General features: G+C 41.1%; 1 protein-coding gene and 1 long non-coding RNA gene across 2 annotated transcripts in view; one reads left to right on the forward strand and one right to left on the reverse strand.

The window, feature by feature from the left end:
• Positions 1 to 3934: 3934 nt before the first annotated feature.
• Positions 3935 to 24143, forward strand: part of LOC105839762 (protein kibra) — a 39462-nt gene continuing 19253 nt past the window's right edge. Inside the window, exons 1-2 of the mRNA XM_036286047.1 lie at positions 3935 to 4725; positions 5285 to 5379. Of these exons, the coding sequence (XP_036141940.1) occupies positions 4470 to 4725; positions 5285 to 5379 (351 nt within the window). The 5' untranslated portion in view covers positions 3935 to 4469. The remainder of the gene's footprint in view (positions 4726 to 5284; positions 5380 to 24143) is intronic.
• On the reverse strand, positions 6950 to 24133 carry LOC118645289. Its single transcript, XR_004963047.1, has 2 exons — positions 8934 to 24133; positions 6950 to 8690 (listed from the first exon to the last, which is right to left on the reverse strand). It is a non-coding gene; the product is annotated as an uncharacterized LOC118645289 (long non-coding RNA).

Consider the following 24143-nt stretch of genomic DNA (forward strand, 5'->3'; position numbering starts at 1 on the left):
CAATGCGCCTCCAGATTTCGCGATAATCCGCCGCGGAACAAACACGACGTGTTCGTCGGGGTTGCACAATTTCGGTCGCGAATTGGAGCGTCCGTCATGGATCACCTAATGACGGAGTGGGCTCTCGTCATCGTGCAAATATCCACGAGAAGGCAGAGAGAGAGGGAGAGGCGGAGGAGAGGGAGGGGGAGAGGGAGAGAGAGAGAGAGGATACGGTTAGAGGCGTTGATGTTTCTGGGAATTTCTTTTTATTGCGTGCGCGCGATAAAAAGGAAAGAAAAGGAACGGCGCGCCGAGACTTGCTCGGATGACGGCTGGCCTCTGGAATTCCAGCGTGCAGGAAATCACGTTGGAGCGTCTGTTTACCGGCCGCCGTTGCGCAATTTTTGTTTGCAAGTCGGCGAAAGGCGTGCGCGCGCGCACGTGCCCGATGACGGCGACGAATTCAAATAATCGTGATTACCGTCGGAATCTCGGCCGAATTAACGGATTTCTTTGACACCTTAAGCCTCTTGAATCGATTGTGTCCGATAGGGGAGAAGGTCGAGGAGATGCAGTGAGTTTTGAACACGATGTGATTCCTTGACATGAAAGATTGCATGGAATAATTTTTTACTTTTTTATCACAACTTAATGAAGATTTTTGAGGAAAATGAGAGATTAAAGTACGTAATATTTTGTAATATTTGATTGATGTAAATAATTTTTTTTTTTTTACACAACGTGCACTTCTCTCTTTTTCTTTATCAAAATAAAGCTCCACTGACCCTCGGCCGTTAATAGCCGGTTTACGTAATTGAACTTCAAATAACGATACGACGTGTGGGTATATATACGAAGAAATGAAAAAAAAAAAAGCACGGCGATATAATCGGATGTCGCTCACGCAACTGGCGTCGAAGTGCGGTATGTGGATTCTGCCACGAGTCGGAATGTTAAACAATATGTCCCGAAGTATCTGATTTCGATTTCTGCGGACGTGGCCCGAGAGCGTATGGCGCGAGCCGGGCCGCGTCCTCAACGTCCTCTTTTCCCGCGGCTCTCCCGCTCGAATAACTCACATTAAATACGGTTCGCTATTAATAGCCGCCAATTAGTGCGAATGGAGACGCAAACGTTGATTATAGAGCAAATTCACACTTTGCACTCGGTCCTTAATTGAATTAATAGACGGATAGAAATATAGACGTGCAAAGTGGATGAATGTTGGAGACGTAACTGGCACACAGAAAAATATATCGTTCTCTCGTACTAAGAAAAGTTACTCATTTCTCAGTTTTCCTCTTTTAAGTAACGGCTGGCTTTGCAAAGAACAATCTTCTTGATGAATAGTATCTTAAAATACGCTCGTCGTTTACTTGAAGCAAAGTAATCTTTACGTAAAATAAACTTCTGGGTACACGGAAAAAAATGTATTTGAATTTAAAAAATATCACATATTTTAGATGACTCATAAGCTTATGTATCTACAAATCTGTCGAAAGTTTGTCATAAGCATCAAATTTATTCAAAGTACATTCGGAATCCTAATAACTTAATATTTCAATCAAGAATGTTAAATTAAAATAAAAATTTGATCATTATTTTGACTTTGAGAGAGGTTTAATTTTATAACACTTTTGCAAAGAGTATAAATTTTTTTTTCAAGTATATATGATAATGAGTTTATCATCAAGAAAAATAATATTTTCTTTGTGAAAGATACTTGGAAAAAAAAATAAATGGAATAATCGCTTTTCTTGGCAGTGGAATTTGTTATTTTCTATATGTGCAACAATTGCTTGTTTTTTATTATTTTAAGAGACATTACTCTTTTTTACTGAAATATTATAAAAAAATTACGGGATCTCTCTTTTAAATTCGAAATATCGTTTTGGATCGTCTTCTCGCCGGTTTCGGCGCGCGATCGGAATGGTATTTTGTATCGAATTTTTTCAGAGCGACTTTATCTCCCTGGAAATACGAGCCCATGCACATACGCGAATGAGTCAGATCGACACGCGACGACGTACAGCTTTTACGAGCGATTCTCCCCTCAGATCGTTAAACGCACGGATATATCACGCGTGCGTGAGGCAATTCGAATAAAGGCGTGCATCGCGCGCAAAAATGCCGCAGCTTGGAGACATAAGATTCGCTCGGCGACTCTCCCCTCCCCTCCCTCTCTCTCTCTCCTTGGTCGCTCCGACGAGTAAGTAATCCCGAGTTGGATCTAATTGTCGGTTCTACAGCACGTAAGACTGTTCTTTACGTATAAAGAAGATCTCGCAGAAGAAAAGAGAATAATTACTCGCACGCAATCTCGCGAACGCGTATCGGCAAATATTATCCTTGATGAAATTCTTTTCAACGACAATTGTCATTCAGTTCCATTACGTCAGCCCGTGCCTTCACGTTTTATCGTATCAATCGACCTCGTACATTCGGCACGATTTCTTAAAGAGACGCCTCGCAAAAAAAATCCCCGCGTCTCATACAGATGTACTTTTAAACGCTGCGAAGGAGGGACGGAGGGCCTTTATGCCTCATTACGGTTTCAGGGACAATTTTCTTAATTTCCTTTCCGCCGCGTGATTCATAGTCTCGACGCGCCCTTGGCCTTACCGCGATTCTGTCCTACTGTAACGACGTGGTAAAGAGAGGGAGGAAGAGAGAGAAGAGAGAAAAAAAAGTCAGGAACGTATCTCGCGAGGGGCCCAGGGAGCGGCTCGAGAAAGGGAGAGGAGGGAAGGATAAATGAAACGCTGAACGCGTGCGCTACGCGTCGATACGGCTACGGTATGCCAAGGTTAAAACAACTTACGGCAAAGTTTTAACGAGTCGATCCGAATGCCACGCCAGCGATCGGCCGATCGGTCAAAAGCGCGCGCGCGAAATTTTGTATATCCTGCTAAACGCGAATAGACAGACGGAAGCGAAAGTGCCTGTACTTTCGCGTATACGTGTCCTTTCGCTCTGCATTATTATCCCATAAACGTCGAGCGCACAGTCTTGTATTAAATGTTATGCGAACGGCGAGGATTCGCGTAGATTCCAGATCCAAAGTTCTTTGTGCATATCGATGTCGATTGTCAATGCTAATTTGACGCGCGATGCGTGTTTTGGCAAAAACAAGCTAATTGTTAACGAACGGCAAGCGCAAAAAAGAAATTGTCGGTGAAAAATTTCATATAGAAAGAAGCGGTATTATGAAGGTTTTTTTTACATAATAATTGTGTAATAAAAACCAACAACTTTTTACTGGATATGTTTTCGGTGCCACGCGATTATGTATTTCCGTGCTGATTCGTACTAATTTTTACTTGTGTCCTCGCCATATAACAGCAGAATTTAAAATTCCACAAGCGTAGTTTGAGCCGAAAATGTAACGCAGCAGAAAAGCAAAACAAAAGTGTCGTAAGAACGTCACACGTTTTAATACAAGTATAAAAATGTTATACGTTAACTGTAATACATTTGCGTACAACATACAACTCGACGACGCGTTTGAGACACGGATTACGTACTGCTTACGTGACCAGAGATTTCCGGAAATCGAGTGCCACGTCCGGCAAGCCTGGCATTCCTTTTTTTCCGTCGACGAACGCGATTTCAGGATTCTTTCGATTGAGGACTTCTTTAAGCGCGACTCATTGTTATTCGATATGTACAAGATGTCCCCAAAAAAAAGTTTTGTATCACTAACTTTTTTTGCCGATAATCAAATTTTTTTATTTTGTAATTATTAAGCTACTTAATAATAAACTCGAAGGAATATGATAACAGATCGTAAATTACCTGCAATTGACATTAAAAAACATAAAAATACTTTGAAAGTGAAATAATTTAGAAAAATTTATATATTCTCTTACTTCAAACAAATTTTTATATTAAATATTAAATGCAAGAATATGTATATATGTGTAACATAAGGGGGGAGACAAATATGTGTAATATATATTCTCTTTTAAGAAGCACACAACATTCACATTTTTTTGTAAAATTTTATTTCTCAAAAACTACAAAAATACGAATGCGAAAGTTTCTCGATAGTATAGAAACGTTATTGGATAATTCACTTTAAAACTTTGTCGTTACTCTAATCATTTTTCTAAACCTTATGATAAATGAAGATATCAACGTAAACACAGACGATTGATACGGCGCGCGACGTCCTTTCACTTTTATATCGTATTTATTTAATCAAGTATAAAGTCGAGAGTTTGGTTTGATTTTTATGCCCGAGAATACCGATGAAATTAACACGAGTGCAGGGTTAACGCGTGTTTGCAGATTTCACTCGTGAATTCGAAGAAATCACCGCGTCATTTATCGACTTTGACAAACTCCGCATAAATTTTTCTGGCTATATTGAGTAATAAAAATCTCAATTTTTTTTTATCCCGATGACCAACTAGTTTCATCTAAATAGAATCTTTTTATTCGTTGGACAGTTACTATCCAGCAAAACAGGATAAAACCAGTTTTCGATGTTTGGCCAATTGAATATAAGAAATGCCTCATTTTTTTCAGATATTTTTTGTACTCGTGTTACAAGAATTATTATACTCACAAGCGCTATTTTGTACGTCACGATACTTTTATTAATTCTTTTCTCTTTTCATTGTTGTTGTAGGTTTACTAAACCCCAAACATTCGCCGATTGTATCGGAAATGAGCTTCCCCTCGGCTGGGAGGAGGCCTACGATAAACACGTGGGCTGTTACTACATCAATCATGTCAATCGTAAGTTTTTATTCTGCTTCTGCTAATCTGATTGAGAAAGTGCAGGGAGAACGGCCGAATACTTGGCGATACGAGAAGTGATTTTATTCGGAATTTTATGTCACGTATCTGTGCCACGTAACGCGCACGTTTTCTGATTAAGCTCAATGCCTTTGATCGAGTTTATAGAAATAGCGAATGTGTTTAAAAATAAATTGAAAGATGCAGTAGCATTGTCATTCAAAGTTCTGGAAATGGAAAGTAATATCATTTGTATAGCGTCGCGTTTCTTTATTAAGTTACTGGTGTTTTATATGTTTTATTCAACATGTTATTTTTAATTAAAGAGGATTATACATAGAGATAATTTTATTCACTTATATTTATTTATTAGTATTCCATTAATAATAGTAATAATAATATAATCTATTTTTATATATGTACACACATATAATATTATTTTGTGAAAATAATATTAAAAGAATTGATCTATCCTGTGAGAAACAGAAAAATATAAATATCAATAATTAATGAGAAAAGGTTCCCTGTTTTAAACGTCATTGAATTTAATTATCCGCAGAGACAACTCAACTGGAAGACCCAAGACAAGAATGGCGAGCCATTCAGGAGGCCATGCTCCGCGAGTATATGCAGACTGCACATGACGCACTCGAGGTAAGCAAAGAAAACAATTGATCATAAATTTTTCGTTTAAATTGCCGTTCGTAAAAGCGGGGCTGATCCGTTAATTCCTCTCTACCCTCGACCCCGCTCCCATGTCGATGAACTTGGCTGCGCCGAGATTGAAACGAACGTGAGGGAGCGAGGGGAAGAAACCAGTGGAATTTCAACGAGGGTCGACGAGAGGGCGGCAGGAAGTCAGTCCGTGAGAAATCATGTTACTTCCGGTCATTCGGGCGTACCCTCGTTGCACCACGAGCGCGACGGCGTAGATTAACACGCGATTAACCGCGTTCCGTCCCCCTGCACATATCCTGGTGGGATGTGCATATTATATACGCGCATCAACGTGATGATTTCCATTCGGAAATTGTGATACATTTTTCCCGCGATCACGTGATTTGCGCTGTCGGAAAAGATTCTCGAGGATGACGTTACGAAGACGGAGATTGACATTTTTACGTCTCTCCTATTTTATAATATTTTAAAAAATGTTAATCCTATGTTTTGTTCAGCGAAAATATGTCAATTTCGCGTACACCTAAAGTATGTTCGGCCGTGCACGATCACTTAAGATTTCTTCGGCATTAAGTTAAAGGATCGCGGCGGCAGGTAGCTAATTCCGAATGTTCGCGAGAGCGAAGAGAGGCACTTTGGTATTCCGTCGTTGACGCCAGTCTGGACCCGCGCCGGAATGCTCTTACGTCACGCGCAACTGCGTTACGAATTTTTGATGGAATGTGCACCAGGTGAGAGGGGGAGAAAGAGAGACGAGGGGGGGAGGAAAGGGGAGTGCGTGTACCGGCTTTAATCCGAGAGCAAACGAAGGATACGATAATAATATTTATCGGCGACGGCGGTGGTGGCGACGTGGGTTTTGGACGGGCGGGGGGTGGTAAGGGGGGAGGGAATGTCGATGTACGGTATATTTATTTCGGGCGAAATACTGCGGCCATGATGTCATCGTCGATTTTCGAGAGATTGCCTATGTGGCTGGGGCCGTGCGATTCTAGTTTCGGGATCCCTTGCGTCCGAAGGCCCCTCTCCCGCCGCCGCCGTCGCCGTCGCCGCCGCCGCCGTCGTCGTCTCATCGTCTCGTCGTCTCGTCGTCGACAGCTGTTCCCTCGCCCGTGACGTACGACGTGAAATTCACCTGATCTCGAAGAAGGATATTTTAGCCGATTGCACAAGAAATATTCTACATTTTCTTGTCTGCCTAGATTGTATCGTTAAATTAGCTTCGTTTAAAACTTCGCGCTCTGATAGTTCTTTGGAAAAAATATAATCTAAAGTATCTTGTGATAATAATTAAATAAATTTCTTTGGAGGTATATAAAATAAATGTAATTATGTTTTTATGTAATTTAGTATTAGTTAACATTTACGATTAAACATACATTTATTGTAACGATATATTTATCTAAATATGATAAAATGTAATAATATTTGTAACATATTAACTTTTTTACTAGTAACACTATTTGAAATTAAGAATTGAAAAGAGAATAATTTTAGTATTAAACGTTTAGATGGAAATATTTTTGAAACGTTTGAGTTTTTAAAGTTTTTTTTTTTTTGAAATAAAAAAAGTGCGTAACTTTTATTATGACAGGAAAAAACAAAGGAGAAAAAATCAGGAAGCAGACAAGAAAAATAAACTAGGAAATTCATGGAATCCCCTTAGTGGAAAATAATGGTTAGCTATGTTGTGTGTAGGAAATACAAGCTGACAAGCAGGTAGCTTATTATTCATAAGCTCTGCTTAGAGAGAATACTTCCTTCTCAAGCGAAAACATTCATTGTTAACAATGATAAAGAGATCGAGATCTTAAAAGAGCACAATATTAGACGACTAAACTAAAACCCACTGGCAAGTCTACTTGAGCTAGAAAATTAATGCAGCAAATCTCAACTTATGAGAATATTATCCAGAGGAAGGGAAAAAAGAAACTCGTAATTTGAAAACTATTTTAAGGAGATATATATAAAAAAAAGAATTTCGAAAGAGAGTCCCAAATGCGATTTCTAACAAGATACTCAGAAGAAAAATTAAAAAATGATAATTTATTTTAAATAAGTCAAAAATATTGAAATTAAAATCATATTTTAAAATCGAATCTTTTTTGAAATGCTCGAGTATCACAAAATTTCAATTACTTCGGTATTCTACGTTTTAACATAAATACAAATCGATCAGTGTTAATAAATAATTAAATTTCTGAACCAAAGTTGTTTCAATTTTTAATGTAGATTAAATAAGGGCAACGTTTAAAATAAGGGAAAAATAAAGAAAATACACACTAATATGCATTGTTCTAACTTTTTAAACTTTCAATAGGCAATCTTTAGAAAGAATTGCATTGTAATCTTTGCATTAAAAAAATTTTTGGTATACATATAGAAAAAATAATTAAATCGCCTCTTTCTATACCGGATAAGGCATATTTGTCCTTCTAAATTGGGCGAATTTCACGCTGTGCAACCACGCGGCAAAGTTTGTAGACTAAACTGTTTCTCACATTCACGCACACTGCGCCTACCTCTTTTCGTGAAGAAAGTTCAGTTTCGAAAGATACAAATCTGAAATTTTATTTTAAACAAATAATTTTTTTAAATTTGTACTTACAGTAAATAATAAATACTTTAATGATTTTTTTACAATTATAATTTATGTCAAATAACAATTTTATCCAATTTGTGATTCATTTTTCGGAAATTTTTATATTACATTTTATTTCCTTTTTCAAAATTAATTACATTTATTTTAGAAACTTGAAATTTAAAAATTTCAGGTTGCTTAGGATTCACCTTAAATATTCACCGCAATTTTTTTTTAGGACTCGCTTTCGTAATCGTAGGATTAAGTAACTTGAGACCGGTGACCGTATAAATACAATACTCGATAACCTATCGCTTGCGTCATTGGATCTATTAATCCAGTTTATTGAGCTTCTAGCATCTATAAAATTCACCGCATTTCGGGCGTAAACACATTTATTGGGGTAAACATGTTTGCGCAGGAATAGTCCTCGGCGGTGGATACACATCCTTTCGCGTCACAAATTAACAAGCAACGCGGTATAATCCTCGCGTGCGTATGTATGCGTGGGAAATAAGATATCCAAACCCAGATTGCTGCCAAGAGATAATGTGTGGGTTCTTAACATTCTTAAAATTCTTGAAATATTCCGAGCAGCGTTCCCATCAAAGATACACAACTGCGATACAACAGAAATTTTTCTCCTTCCATGTTTCTCAAAATTCGGGATAAAAATTGCAGATTTCCCTTTTCCTCCTTTTTACTCCTGTGTGATAACTGATTTATAAAATATATTCTGTTAACGTATACTAGCGCGCGATTTAAAAGGCATTTTTATAAATAATTGGTATTTTTTTTATTGGATTACGAAATTGCAATTTTATTATTTTATCGTGAAACTTATATAAAGAGTCGCTTATTGCTTAATTTTCAAAAGTTGATTTAATTCAGTAAGAGTAACCTTTAATTATAAATGCAAATAATTATAAAATAGAAAATCTCTACGCACTTTTATCAATATGGATCTCCAATGATGAATATTTTCGTTCTTCGGAAAACGCGCGGCAGAACTTTCCGCGGAAGTTTATTCGCACGCGAAATCATGCCGCCATGGGAGTAGTTTCACGTGAAGTACTCGGAGGTATCGGAGGAACTTCGCGGTTTCCTTCCTTGGGAGTTTCACGCATACATACGCGTCGCACGCACTTGCGTGCGTGCACACTCTCGCGCGCGCGCGCGCGCGAGCGCGCGAGCGTAACGCGGAGAGCCGGGGCTTGCATTCCGATGCAAATAGCCCTCTCCGCCGTCCGTTCTCTTCTCTCTTTCTCTCTCACTCGGCTTTTCTCCCGGCATCGTGCCGAGGCTCTCCCCGCGCTCGTCCAGCGACGGATAAGCCGTGGGGCAGTAGCGTCTCATCGCGACTTGGCGCCGCGATGCGTACAATGGAAAATTTTCCCTTGCAATGGTGCAAATAACGTTCTGTCCGCTTATCCGCCAACCGGTAACTGTTACTGAAAATCTATATATTTATCATGATTATTATGTAGTTATACGCAACTTCCTGAACCACCTGAGTCTCTGAAATTCAACGCGTATTATAGTGCACGTACTCTTTCAAGAATTATTTAAACATTGAGGTTCAGATGAACGCAGCATTTTATATTTTATCTTTCTTATTGTATATATTTGCTATGCTATAAATATATACCATATGTTGTATCTTGTATTCCTTCGATGTTATATAAAGTCAAACAACACTTTAGAGATTCTGAAGGAATTGCACGGACGTATAGATGATTCGAATGTTTGTCGTCGATATATTTGAGCCGATTTGCACGTAACATTGAAATTGCTCTCATGCGAAACGCGTATATGTCAGGCGAATCTGCACGTGATACTTTTGTGCAGCATAATAAATCAATGATATCTGAGTCAACATAGCGTCATTGAATTTATGATCGGAACGGGAACGACGGGACACATTTTGCGCAACTCTTATATTTAGCAATTTATATTCCTCTCCTTCATAACATCGTCAGAATTTTGAGAATTTACGATTTGTAGTGTTTTCCAAATTTAAGAAATGAAATATTTTTCCACTCTTTCTCTCGCTTGCCGCGAAAAGTGATATCGAAAAGTGATACTTGGTTTGCATAATTTATGGGTATATTTTCTATGATTTATTCTGTCGATATATATCAAATTGTCATATGGAAAAACTATTGTATGCATTGAAATGTAAATAGAATTTAATTCACAAACGACTTTCCGCGTTCCGACGATGTAGTGGCCATGGCATGATCGTGAGAGGATTGTGACGTAATCTTCAGGAATTTCGAAAGTTTAGATAAGAATTGCCGGAGACGCCACGATTAAAACCTTGATTGAAGGAGTTTACCTTTTTTTTCGCTTCTTTTTAGAGTTACGCCACATACTCTACAATCGATTTGTCCATTTCGTATCGTTACCGTTGCAATTAGCATTTCAAAAAAGGAGCGCGTTTAAAATTATACAGCATTAAGAATACCGACAATGAGCGGAAACGTAAATATCTATTATTGCTCGTATATCTATCGTTTGGATTAAGCGACTGTTTGTTCCTGGAACTAATCGTTCTACGGGATAATAGCATTTTAGCATCTAGCGGTATCGCGTCTAAGTGCGATGAATGATTAATAAAACCTATCATCGAGTGCTGAATAATTACCAAACCATAAATCTCGCGTTCGTTCCGTGTACGGAACGTAACGTGTCTCAATCCGCAATTTCCACAGCATCCTCGCGGGCATCTCAAGATTTACGGAAAAACCAAAAAGAAATTTACAACCTTTAATGCGCGAGAAAAAAATATCAGTGTCACCTGAGTGGCGCAAGTTTCCTTTTGACACTTAACGACAAGCAGAGTAATTGACGTAACGATATTTGACGAAGTAAGTTGAAATATGGCTATGAGAGAAAATCTTATTAATTCTCTGCCTTTAGGAAAGAAAAAGGGAAATGTCAGGAACTATCTCTTTCGATAATGCCGATGCTGAGAAGTAATTCGGGATTTCGAGGTGAAAGTATCCGTATACACTCGGCTAGTGTCGCGGTATCGTCAGCGTCCCCCGTAATCCGTTGAGAGAGAAAGAAAGACTCGAAAGTCTCCGGGGCCCGACCTCGCGGTCCAGGAATTCCACGAATTTCGTGCGCCGTAACGCAAGAGCGTCCCTGGCTCGAATCTGACATTTTTCGGATGGACGGACGGACGGGCCGCGCTTTGCCTGAGCTTTGCCGGCCTCCTAGAGGCGCGCGGGCCCCGTTTCTTACACCCCCACCCCGCTGCATGCTACGGGCCCCGGTCCTGAGGCCCCTGGAGCAGCTCAGCGTCCCGCTCCTCTCTGTTTCTCAATCCCCTCCCCTCCATTTCTCTCTCTCTTTCTCTCTCTCTCTCTCTCTTGCTTCCCTCCCTCCTTCTCTCTTTCTTTCTCGGCCTGCGTGATGCCCCGTCGAGAGGCAGCGAGATGCCAGAGGAATGTTAATTGCCATTTATTTTTGCCCGCTCGGCCCGTATCGCTCGTCGGCTCTCTCGCGCGGACAGATACAAAACCGATTATGACACCGCCGGAGGAAACTGCGAATGCCTCGATGCCGTAAATCATATCGCGGATCTCGTTCGAAAGCGCAGGTGCCCGGACTTTCTTCGTTCCCTCTCCGTTCGTTCGTTCCTCCGCCGCTCGCCTCATTTCGTTCCTTTCCGTCCGTCCGCTCGATCGATCGACGGGATCGATCGAGGAATTTCATTCTTTCGGCGCGCGTCGCATACGTTTTTTCCCCGCCGCCCGGGGACTCGTTCCCCGGTTGATGTTTCAACTTGTGTCTCCCGCCTCCCCGACCGTCCGGTCGCCACCACCGCCGCCGTCGCCGTCGTCGTCGCCGACGCGACTGCCAGCGTAAATCGCCCTTGTGCCAATGTGTTTCCCAATTTAAACCTTTTATTTCTGGCAAAAAAATTCCGAGGCACGTTCAAACACAAGTCGCACAGATTGCCAACCGCGACGCGTGATAAATTGTTACCTTTTATCATCCCTATTTAAATTTAGATGCTTTAAGAGAGCCCGAGACAAACAGAAAATCGCTGGCTGAGAGTTCGTTGTCTCCTCTACTATCTTTCGTGGTATGCAGTCATCGTTGTTACGATCAAACTCTGACCGACGTGTAGGTTGTGTGTGTTTGGTCGAATTCGATATCGCCCCCCCCCCCTCTCCCCCCATACGTCAGGGACCTCGGGTGTGAGTTTAAAGTGCAGCAGGTAGAAGAAGTCGACGGCCAGCCTTGTCGTCTCGCTCGGCATTCTATCGGTTCTCGAAATCGTCCGTCTCGACGATGCGCGCCCGGACAACCCAAGAGGGTTGATCGCGGGGTTTCGGGTTGACAGCCACGTCACGCGTTCCCTCGTCACTGACCAGGCCCAATGATCCGCTCCACGAGCGGGGTTTCTGGGACCAACGAAACGGGAAACGTCGCGGTGACTCTCCTCTGCAAATAGGAACCGGCTCGCTGGTTGACCTGTCGCTTTCAGAACGCAACTGATAGGTGTGACGTCTTCTGGCCCGTTGATCCCGGTAACGTATCGCATTGGGTGTATTGAATGCAAATAATTGCATTTCCGAGATTATCCGAGGATTAAACGGGCGACCGCTGCGCGTGAAATTTAAGGAAAGCTACGTATATGGGATGTTTCCTAACTTGAGCGTCTGTTTCTTCCTTTCAGCGATGCGAAAAAAAGAAACGATTAAAAAAGACGATTATTTGCTTCGATAAGTGATATTGTCATAATGTCACGTTATTAGTCTATTTTTTTATTCAAATGCATATTTTTCAATTACAAATATAATACGAGGTCCCATTAGATAAGAATGTAATTTTAACATGATGTACGACGCATAATGTACTCATCGTAATTCGATAGAGTGTTTACAAGTGTATATATTGCATTTATGTATATGTACATATATTTATATGCGCCTCTCATAACGGTTTGAATTCGATATTTTGAAGTCGTTGACATCGTCATCCACGACCGGTCGCTGTATCGATTTCTGTTGGCGCCGCCTAATCGCCAATGGATTGCCATTAATTAATTACATTCCATTTTATACATATGTCGTGTTTTCTTTAGTGCCCGAAGACGATGAAATTTTTGTTACATAGCATTTCGAACGATGAATATGTATTAGGTAGATGAATATCATTACATATCGTTATCTGCATAAATAAAAACTGATGAAAAAATAAATGAGGAGATTCCATACAAAATTTTATTAAGGAGAATATAAAAAGAACACATTTAGGCACGCAACAATGATTTATTCAATTAAAATACATAATTTATTTATCCCGATAAAACATTCTTTCTGATACTGTTCTTTAATTTTGACATAAAAATTAAACAATTTTTATTCGCACAAAATATCAAGATGCATTTTGGTAAGCAGAACACGAATGTATAAAATGAACATTTTCTATGAAAAAAATTAAGTGAATTATTTTTTAGTTATTATCGTCATAACTTTAACACGTCATCTTTGTGCAGCTAATTTTCAATTAAAATTTTAATGTAATACGCTCCGTTTGAACGAATAGTAACTGTCATCAATCCAATTTCTTGAAGATGAAATTGTAAAAAGGCTTCTCTTAATTTGTTACAATTCTCTCGAAACTTATTGTGGTATCTCGCTCCAAGACCGACTCGAATTGCTTAATGGGAAGGACACTTCATTCGCTTTGGGACACGTATAATCGTCCTTTCGTCGCCGTTGACCATGTGGGCAACAATGTCGCAACAACTGGCCTCGGCTCTTTGCAAAATCACTCGGGACGGATTCTCGGTAGTGCGGTATGCAGAACGAACGAAAGAACGAACGGCGTTGGAATTCGATAAATGTGAAAGCAGATTCGTTCTTTGTAACTGGATCTCTGCGGCGCACGACGGCGTATGCTATGCTGCATTGTACGTCTCCCGTCTCGCTTTTTCTCGCGTATTGAAAGCGTGCAACCTGGAGATGTACATCTATGCAGCCGCGTTCCAATTCGATTTCTGCGTCGCAACTTGTCAAGTGTGCGATCGTTGTGATGCTACTACCACGAAAGAATGCATTATTTATACTCGTATACAAGTACAAAGTTTTTCATTATTGACGGAACGAATCATCTCGAGGCAAAAGGCTTTTCTATCACATTTTCCATTTGCATTGTCAACGGATTAATAAAAAATATACCGAACTTTTAACCCTCGAAAGACTTAATCCGATGTTTAAATACCTATCTTGTTTTTAGTTGTACTCTTCATCTTTCTCTCTTCAAAATATATAAATATGTATTCGTTTTACTTCAAGTTCAAAAAACGCAAGGGAATGTCGCTGAATCAATTGTGAAACTTAATTATGCTACTAGTCTCTCATGAGTCATCTCGGTGCGCATCACGCTTCCAATTTCGGACCATTTCTGGCAGATTCCCCTCGATCGTACGATTCATCGTTTATCCCGAAATAAAAATCGATCGGCCTGATAGCCCAAGAGATTCTATACGGTTACGATCGTCCGTGTGCCACTCGTTGTATAGCGTGGGCCGGCTTTAGGACGGTGACTTGGCAAGCGGCGAGTAGACAGGCGAGCGAGGGAACAGGCAGGCAAGCCAGGCAGGCAAGCAGACTTGCCACGAGAGATTGGAATGTCTCCCGTCCTCTCGAATCCGCCCTCTCCTGCTCTCCTCCACCGCCGCCACCGCCGCCGCTGCCGCCACTGCTGCTGCTGCTGGCTGAGCTGACTCCCCTCTCGACCTTCTCCACGCCGTTGGGCCCAGAGCGACTCCGCGTCGAGGTTGGCGGAGGAGAAGGGCAGGGAGGGAATCGACGTAGTACGTGGCGTCGTGACGGTAGGGAGGTTGAGAGGGGCCTTAACGCCGTTCTTTCGAGCGTCAATACATCGCGAAGAAAAGATGCCGGTTCCCCCCTGAGTCCCTGTCGTTTCGGTCCCCCCCCCCCTTCTCCTCGGATATTTCGCCCTTTCTTTCCCCTCTGCTCCCCCTCTCCCTTCTCGTCCTATCCCTCCCTCACGACGCGTCCTCCGCAGGTTCCTTCTTCCCCTCTTCTCCTCTCTCTCTCTTTCTTCGCTCTTTTATTTTTCCGCTTGTCTCTCTTTCTCCCGGTCTCGCGTAACTCGCACCATGGGACCCTTTTGGCATGGTAGCTACCGGTGTTACGCTCGCGTAGGGCCCCCAGGCGGTCCACGAAGTGACGCCACGGAGAGCCACGAGGATTGCCGAGGGCGTACGATCGCGCCAGAATGAGCGGATACGCTACCGTCCGCCGCTTCTCCAAACTCGCCGAGATGATGCTCCTTTCGCGCCGCCGGGGATGCCAGCGATCCTTTATTTCCGCTGTCGAATATTTCGACATACAGATGTTCCGCAACGGTTTCTTTTTAACTTTTCTGTTCAAAAATATGCTCCCGGAAAAAACGTACTTTTTAAATCCTATAATGTTGAAAACTCTCTGAATAGCTTTAGTATCGGTATATTCAACACACTGAAAATATTTTCCTGAGGATTACCGTTGAAAAAAAAAAACTCGCCCACACTGTCATGAACATGACAGACTCTGGGCATTTTATATTGAAAATGTCGCATTTTTTATCTTGTTTTGTTGTTCGACTAATTTTGAATAAAGTAAACAAAGATTAAATGCCGATACAATTTTGCTGAATTGATATTTATTACAGATACCGAAAGCATCCGATAATGAGCTTATTCGCAAACAAGTAAAACACGAAATTTGAAGAGTTCCTTTTTCGCATATTTTTAGCATATCAAAACCGGACTCAGCGAAATTATATCGACATGAAATCGAAACTCGATAGTCACTGAAACTACCAAATTGATCGCTTTTGTTCCTTTGCATTTTTTTCCTACTTTCTTAAAAGCTATAACAATTTTTTTAGACATTTCAAACGATTTTCCCTTTTTCGAAATCAGATGCAGCCGCTCGTTCCGCTTCGAGTTCGCTCGTGTCTGTGTCACGATGCTTGTGCTATCTTTTTCAGCACGTTCCCTCGGCTTCCCGTCCTTCCACAATTATTTTTGTCTTTCCCAGGAGGTGAACCGAGGGCATGCCACGAAATTCCCACGTGCTGCCGGGGCGGAAAGAATTCGACTTGTTCATCGGTATCTACCATCCGTAAAGCACTGTTCTGTTCTTATCACGCTTTTCTCCTTCTCTGCGCTCTGAGACTTACTAAATTATATATTCTATTCATATAGAGATTAGAGTTCGTGTCTACTACTTTTTATTTGAACGAATAAAAATTTTATAATAATCTTCGAAAATAAGAAAAATCTCTCTTCTTATCCTCATAAAAGGAAAAATTGTGATGAAGAGAAATTTTGTGCGGTAGTGCGACCGAGACCGTCAATTTTCCTGCGAACAGCATCGAGTTGATTTCGAACACTAGTGACTTAGAATTATTGATAACATTCATCTTTCGTGAAAAGTGAAAATTTTGTCAAAATTAGCTAAGTATTTCATTTTTATTTTAAATTTATGTCTAAACGTACAAATGCTTTATTAAAAAATTATAAATTACTTATTTGAAAAAAATATAGTAGATTTGGTGAACAGAATTGAGCGTCGTTTTTTCGTGACATTTAATTTGTTCTTAATTTATCTTTTATTGAGAATCACTCGTTTTCATATGAACAAATAATTACACTTTTTGAAGAATTGGAAGTTTCTGTATTTTTTCCAAAGTTTCATATCCAAACAAAAAAATTTTACACTCACTTTTTATATCGATTTATTAAAAGTTACAAAGTTAAGTAACACTTTTATCCAATTTGTGATTAATATTCAATGCCGTTTTCCACGTTGCATTGTAAGAGTTTGATTTAACAACTATGATTTAACAACTCACGTGAGATGAGAAAGTGCATCATTAATTATTCGATGTGGACGTGCCTGTGCGTTTTACTTACAAAACAGCGAGGGTTACCTTCTCGCGCGTCGGTGCGATTATTTCCAAGTTGCCTCTTCCTTTTTTTTTTTTTGTTTAGAATACCGCGCGAAATTCCCAGATTGTTTTGCCATTTTAACGTTCCGCGAGGGATTCGGACTCGAAATTAACCGCGAAGAGATCGGCCATTTGCGCCGGCGTGGCTTTTCACATTCCTATGGCTCTCCTTCCTCCAGGGACAAACAATGTTAACGACCATACGAAGGGACCGGGATTCCATCTCTACCGGGCGATACATAAATAGGCCTACGCTTTTATCCAAAGACCAGATATATGTATTCGTGTTATTCTTCCTTTTTGTAAGCAACTATTTTTAGAGATCCGACGGAATTTCACGCTTCTCTCTCTCTCCCTCTCTGCCTTCTTGTCTTTCTCTTTCTCTCTTGCTTTCTCAAACTCTCTTTGATGCGCCTCTGTCTCTGCGTCTCTTTATAGCGCGTCATGCTCTCTCGGCAGTTTGAATTTTTGGAACGTGAGCGTGGTCTCGTTAAATATGCAAAAGGAAGACGGAGACTCCTGAAGTCCTTTTTGCTTTTACCGAGTCAAGTCATCGGGAAGTTCGCGGTAGCAGCGAGCTTTTGCCAGTTTAGAGTTCGTTTACTCCGCTTCCGTTAAACTCGAATGCCTCCACAGGATTAAAAGGTTTCTGGATTTTACAGGTTTTTAACTTTTTTTAAAAATACTTTTCAAGTCCGCAAGTGGCAGATCTTTCCGCGCGGAATAATTAAAGATTATTCCATGCATCTACATAGCACGTGTTACATGACTCAGAAACATCACACAGTGGTTGTACAGCATTTACTTAATATTATTGATATTAATTATCAACGTTGATTTATCAGTCGGTCGAAATAATCAATGCAGATCAATGTCCACGATATTTTCGCTCAAGATAATAAATTTTCATAAACAGCTGAATTCAGCAAACGCTAATTTACATTCGAACAACACGGGAAGATCTCCGCTAACGTTCCGAGTATCAATCTTTATCAGCGGTTTAAACTCCGGGGATTGACCTTAGATGCGTTGCGCGCCTGCCGCGTGGGCCACAAAGAGAGAGAGAGAGAGAGAGAGAGAGAGAGCACCGTCCCGCGCGCGGTGAGTGCGACCGGACTGGAGTTCGACGTCCGGCTAGAGAAATTATATCATTGGCAACACACAAGTAGGATGGTTATCCTGGCGATGGCATTCATTGGGTCGGTTTATGCCTCGGCGTAATTTGTTGCCAACTGACTTCATCGGATCAAGCGCGCCGTGCTCTTGGAAATGTGTGCGCGTGTGCATGTGTGCGTGTGTGTGTGTGTGTGTGTGTGTGTACAATGCGTGTACGTTTATTGCGCACGGCGCTGTGTGGCGTTCGTATATCCGAAAGCATCAGCATTTCTGCCGGGCGTGCACACGTGTGGTGCATATTTCCCGGCTATCGGGCGAGCGCATTTTCGCGCACAATGTACACGCGGGCAGGCTCGGTAAAGCGAGAGCGAAAATTGAGTCACACGACTGGGCCCCGCGCTGCTATCTTATCGCGGCAGGAATGCACGAAGCGCGATTATCGAGACACTATCAGCCGCTATAAGCCGCGATAACGGAGTATCCAACGCCGCCACGTTCCGAATTCGTATCCGGCTACCGTGTCCCCTTTGCGATTCGCGAAAATACGCGAATACCTCTAGGGGAGGCGTTCCGCCCCTATGGCGCTTTACCTTCGCGCGACGATTAAATCGAGCCCGGGACAATCGCATCTTTTCTCTTTCTCTCGTCAAAGTGACGATTATCTCGGTAAGACCGCGCATTGTTTCCTCTCGCTCGATGGCTTATTGTTCTACATCCGAGGCTTGAAATCTTTGTAATACGATGCGGAGTTTGTCGTACATTGTTTATCGTCGGGTTATCATATCATTATCGATACAGTAATATGCTTACAGTGACGGAGATAATCGGGAAATGCGATCTTTCACAAACGTGTTATCGCTATTGAAATCTTTGATCTTTCACTCGACTCCTTTTAAATAATTTAAATGGTAATTTCTTCGGATCTGTATTTCACTTTGCGGAGGTATCTATAACTTTCGGATCGGGAAAACGAAGACTTATTAAACCTTGGGAGATCGAATGGGGAAATCAAAGATACAAAACGACATTCCAATCAATTTTAAACGAGATTTCAAAATTTTATTGTAATTCTGGGATAGTAGACGAAAATATGTTAAAAAAATCAGTTGTTAAAATATCGTGGCTTTTCAGAGTTTACGCGTGTGTGGGGAAAGTAAATACTTCCGTGAAGAGCAAAGAATGGTATTTCCGTATTCGAAAAATCCGACGGCAGTTGCCTACGTACGTCGTTTCGCGACGCCACGGTGTCGTTTATCACGACTCTATTTCTGTGCGACCGTGACGCAGCTATCATGTTAAATTCCCGGTAATAAGGAGGCTACTGTACGACGATCCCCGCGCCAAACGTGCCAACCTCAGGGTCGAAGATAGTCCCCCGGCGACGATGTTTTGACGTTTACCGTTTTTGCGGCCCTGCGATAAGGCAGTTCGCGGGAGGACTCAATATAGCACCCGACAATCATCCCGGTGGAATGCTCGGGATATCTGATCCCGATTTCTCCGAAAGCCGCGGCCCTCGCCAAGGGTTATACGCATTCTCGACGTGAAAGGGATTCCAATCTCCCCCGTGCGATCACGGACGCTCAAATCGTGCGCGGTACCGAACGGTTATGAGCATCGGAGCTCTTCACCGGATACTTTCCCCAAGACCGCGTTTAAATATTATATGGAGGCAAAATTTTACGTGCATATTTTAAATTTTTACAGATATCGATTTATAAAAATTATTAGACTATAATAAAGGAGATGTTTGTATGTATATATATATATATATATATATATTGTTTTGCTATTGGCTGATGTAAGCGTAATTAATACTTTGTAGTTATGTTCAATGAAGATAAAGAGTGAAATAAATAGATTGAAAAAGTTTTTGCGTAAAAAATCATATTTCTTTATATAAATCTGAAAGTGAAATTTCTTGGAATGTAACTAAAGTTATCAAAAGATAAGATGAACTATTTAGAAGTGATGAGCAATTTCTAGTAGGCTATTTTCAGATTTGATACATGTAGAGAAAAAAAAAGGTTATTGTTAAATTATATCAATTAAAAGATAAAATTTTTTTGTAAAACTTGCTTGTTTTTATCATCACCAAGAGATATATAAGGAATGTGCAAATCGATTGAGGACCGCATCTTTATCGTTAAGGACGATTAGTTGATTTTTTTCATAATATGTCGCGCCATAAGCATGTGATAAGGCAATCTTCTTGAATGAGGAAATATATCTTATATCAGAAAATCTTGATAATGTGGATTGTGAATCACGTCCTTGCCGAGAATGCGCCGTGTATTTGCAGATGTAGAGGAAAATGGCAGTGCGTTAAATTATTTTTGGGATATAAACGATAGGTATATAATGATATAAGTAACGCGTAAGTTTACCGAGAAATCGATATTTTGCGAAGTATCATTTTGATTTTTTCTCATAAATAATTTTACTTTATTATTAATGTATTTACACTTTTTAAGTTTCTTAATGTTATTTTAGTAATTTTCTTTCGAGGGCATAAAATTGTCTTTTTCAAACACTGCCATTTTTAGAAAACATTAGTTCCAATTTCAACTAGAAAGTCAGTGAATATTGAAAGACATTGATAAATATACAATATACTTTGATATAAAATATACATTTTATGATTCTTTCGAAGAAAATATTTCTACATATAGATATTCCAAATATATACCGTATATGTTGTATATTTCCCCACGAGGGAATATTTTCAGATGAATTCTGTTCCCACAGTGTATTCTCAGTGAATTTTCTCAGAACATTCTCGTTCTCGCTTCGCATCGCGAGTGATAAATCATGGCGCTTGTTGAGCAAATGTTACAACTTACCGTGACGACAGCTCTAATGTTGAAGAAATAATAATCCGACAAAAATTATTATACATAGACTGTCGTATTCTATTGTCCCGATCAGTGTATCAGGCTATATGAGTTACATTGAAGTGTTTATGTGACAGATAATTGTCGGTGTGTAATCGTATCTAACAATGCAGCAGATCGATGAAGAAGAATCATTGACAAATCGATGAAACATTCCTCTATAGGTGAAGTATCAATTATTTCAAGAATTTGCCTCGAACAACAATCAAAGTACATTAAATGAATAAAACATTTTGTGTGCGCGCGAATGAATTTACAAAGAATGTTTCAAATATTGTTTTATTAATTAATCCATGCAAGTTTACTATTTTAACTAACTGAAAGCTATGTAATTATAATTTGCGCAAAAGATTTTTTTAATTATAAAGAAATAATAAATTTCTCGTTTGGTAGTTACATTATTCCAAGCAGAATTCTTTATTTATCTTATTTATAGAAATATCAATATTTTTGTAAAAAGGGGGAGAAAAGAGACTATTAATCGATATGAACAAAACATATGTGTTTCGAAAAATCTTCGGTAAAACGGGAGGGGATTGTCGAAGACCGAGGGCAGACGCGTCTCGGAAAAAATACTCTGGGAAAACATCCGCGTTGGGAGATTCCTCGCTCTCGTCGTGCGCATTCACATACCGTTTTCCGCGAACGCGATTCTTCGGGAGTTACGACCTTTTGCTTCGTTCGCGCCGTGGAGCACTCTCTTCCCCTCCTCCCTCTTCTCTCTCTCTCTCTCCCCGGCGAAGCCGCGCGACGTAACGAGTTATCGGTAGGTACACTCCGATAATAGCATCGCATTCCATTCATATCAGCATCTCTCGCGGCGGCCTACCATCGCGAACCGCGCGCGCGCGCGCGCGCGCTTACGTATCTTATGCGCGGAGTCAGACGTTCGCTAGACGCCGAATAAAAATTCAAATCCACGATTCGCGCGGAGACTTTTCGCAGGCGAACGATAGCGATAGCACAACTTTCCTTTCGCATAATACTTTCCTCCTGTCGCCGCACTCGCGCGTCGCCAAGCACTCTCGTAAACGTAATTTAATTTGAACGATAGACTATATTTATATACGTTCGATCGAACATTTGCCGATTAGGCTCGCAATTAAGAGCCGGAATGGGCGGGAGGAGACAGAAATAGATCGAACGAGACGGTCTCTCGTGATTGAAACAAAACACTCGCACACAGGTCGCAGGCCTGTTTAACAGGCCCGCCTTTTGCACGTAGATTCTCGAACCAATTTCGAACGGGAGATATCGTGAAGCTTATTCTAAAATTCCTTACGACTTTCTTATGATTCTTTTGAAATCAGCTCTCTGTATGCGATTGATATGTTTGAACACGATCGAAGAATGAGACGATATCCGCGTATAAGAAGAAGGAAAAAGAGAGCAGCCCGTTTCGTTTTGCATACCGATAATCTATATATTTAATTGCCGCGTCGTAATTCTGCGCCGAAACGGGCATGATTCACGCGCAGCATGTGCAAACATTTTGCACGAGCGAGTGTCTTCGCTGCATGCGCATACACCGCTTATATTAACGCAGATATAAGTCACATAAAATATGTACCTATACATATGCACGCGCGCGCGCGCGCGTGTGTGTGCCAATAAACGCAAAATGCACCGAGAACTTTCCCCGGCAGGAATTCGTTAAATCTCGCTGTATCTGGCCGATAAGGTAACGGTGCTACCGCGAATATGTACCGGGTGTCCCGGCGCTATCGACATAATAATCCGAAGTGATACTCGATTGTTCGTGAAAAATTGCAGCACCTGGCGAAAAGTCGGTAGTAGGTGAAGACACGTCGAAGCTTCGTCCGCGTCAGCGGTTTGATTTTTCAGTTTGATTAATGCGTGTTTAATCGCGCGGACTCGATTCCAAAAGCCGCAGGAGGCGATTTAAAAAGAAAACATTTTTTTTCCCCTTTAGTTTAAAGCTCCTGACGAGCGGCCGACGATCGAAGTTATTACGCAGTTGTTTACGATATGGTAAACGCGCGCCGGTTGGGGATTAAGCGCCACGTTGTCGTCGAATTAATTGCCTACCCAGCGAGATGCGCGATCGGCCTGTTTCGTCGCCGCGCCGCGCCGTCGGGACGCGCGCTGGAATGCGGCACGACGCGGGCGCTATCGCGCTTCGGCGTCGTATCAGCCGTTATCTTCACCGGAGACACAGGTGCGAAAATAAGTTCTGCGACGCATTAATTCGGCCTAGTCCTCCGTTCGTTCCTTCCTCCCTTCTCGCTGCAGATCTCACGATTAAGAGCCTCGTAGACCAGTTTTCTTTTTCTTTTTTTTTTCCGCAGACTACTTCATATTTTTGCTGTTTACATTATCATTTTATCGTTTGTCTTCATCACGAACGACTGAATGAATTAACGAACGAGATTTAAGAGGATTTATATTCTTCTTTCGTAATCGAAGGATTATCGATTTTTTTTTTAATTATAAAGAAACGAACAATCGAGGAATTTATAAGACTAGAGCTCAGAGAGCTATTTCGTACATTCTTCGCGTGAAACATCGAGTGCAATTTTCTTTTTTTTTTACATCTTATTCTCTCTCTCCGAGGCAAACGAAACATCAGTGAGGAGGGCGCGTGATTTCGCCCGTTGCTACGAACGCAACGACGACGGTGTGGACGCTCGTACACATTTGCGGAATGCGCGATACACTTTCACTCGGTATAAGCATTAATACAAAAGTAAGGTGCTTTCGGCGCGGCCGCGGATTTACCGCGGCGAATCGCGCATATATCCCCGGCGACGTTGACTCCCGGCGACGACGCGTGGAGTCCGAGCATCGTGGCGACTTCTGTGAGCAAGAACGCGGACTGCGTCACGTCTGTCGGCGCACGCGAGTGAATCAAGCCGATATCCTCCGCAGTTGCATAAAGCCCGCATCCGAATTGCGAAGCGGAATCGCGCAAGACGTTATATACGGGGCGTGGTGCAATTGGCGATAAAGGGATAACGGCTCCTCCGCAGACGAGAATAGTTTTAAAAATCGTGTAATTCTTTTTTCTCTTAGCTCTCAGTACTTTAAGGAGAAACTTTATTCTGCGAGAATGAGAAATTGCTCTCTTTCTTCTTTCAGTCTTTGATGATAAAATGAAGTATATATTTTAACGTCAATTAATAATAAGTACAACTAAAAGGATT

The sequence above is a fragment of the Monomorium pharaonis genome, chromosome 4 (assembly GCF_013373865.1).
Source record: "Monomorium pharaonis isolate MP-MQ-018 chromosome 4, ASM1337386v2, whole genome shotgun sequence".
NCBI lineage: Eukaryota > Metazoa > Arthropoda > Insecta > Hymenoptera > Formicidae > Monomorium > Monomorium pharaonis.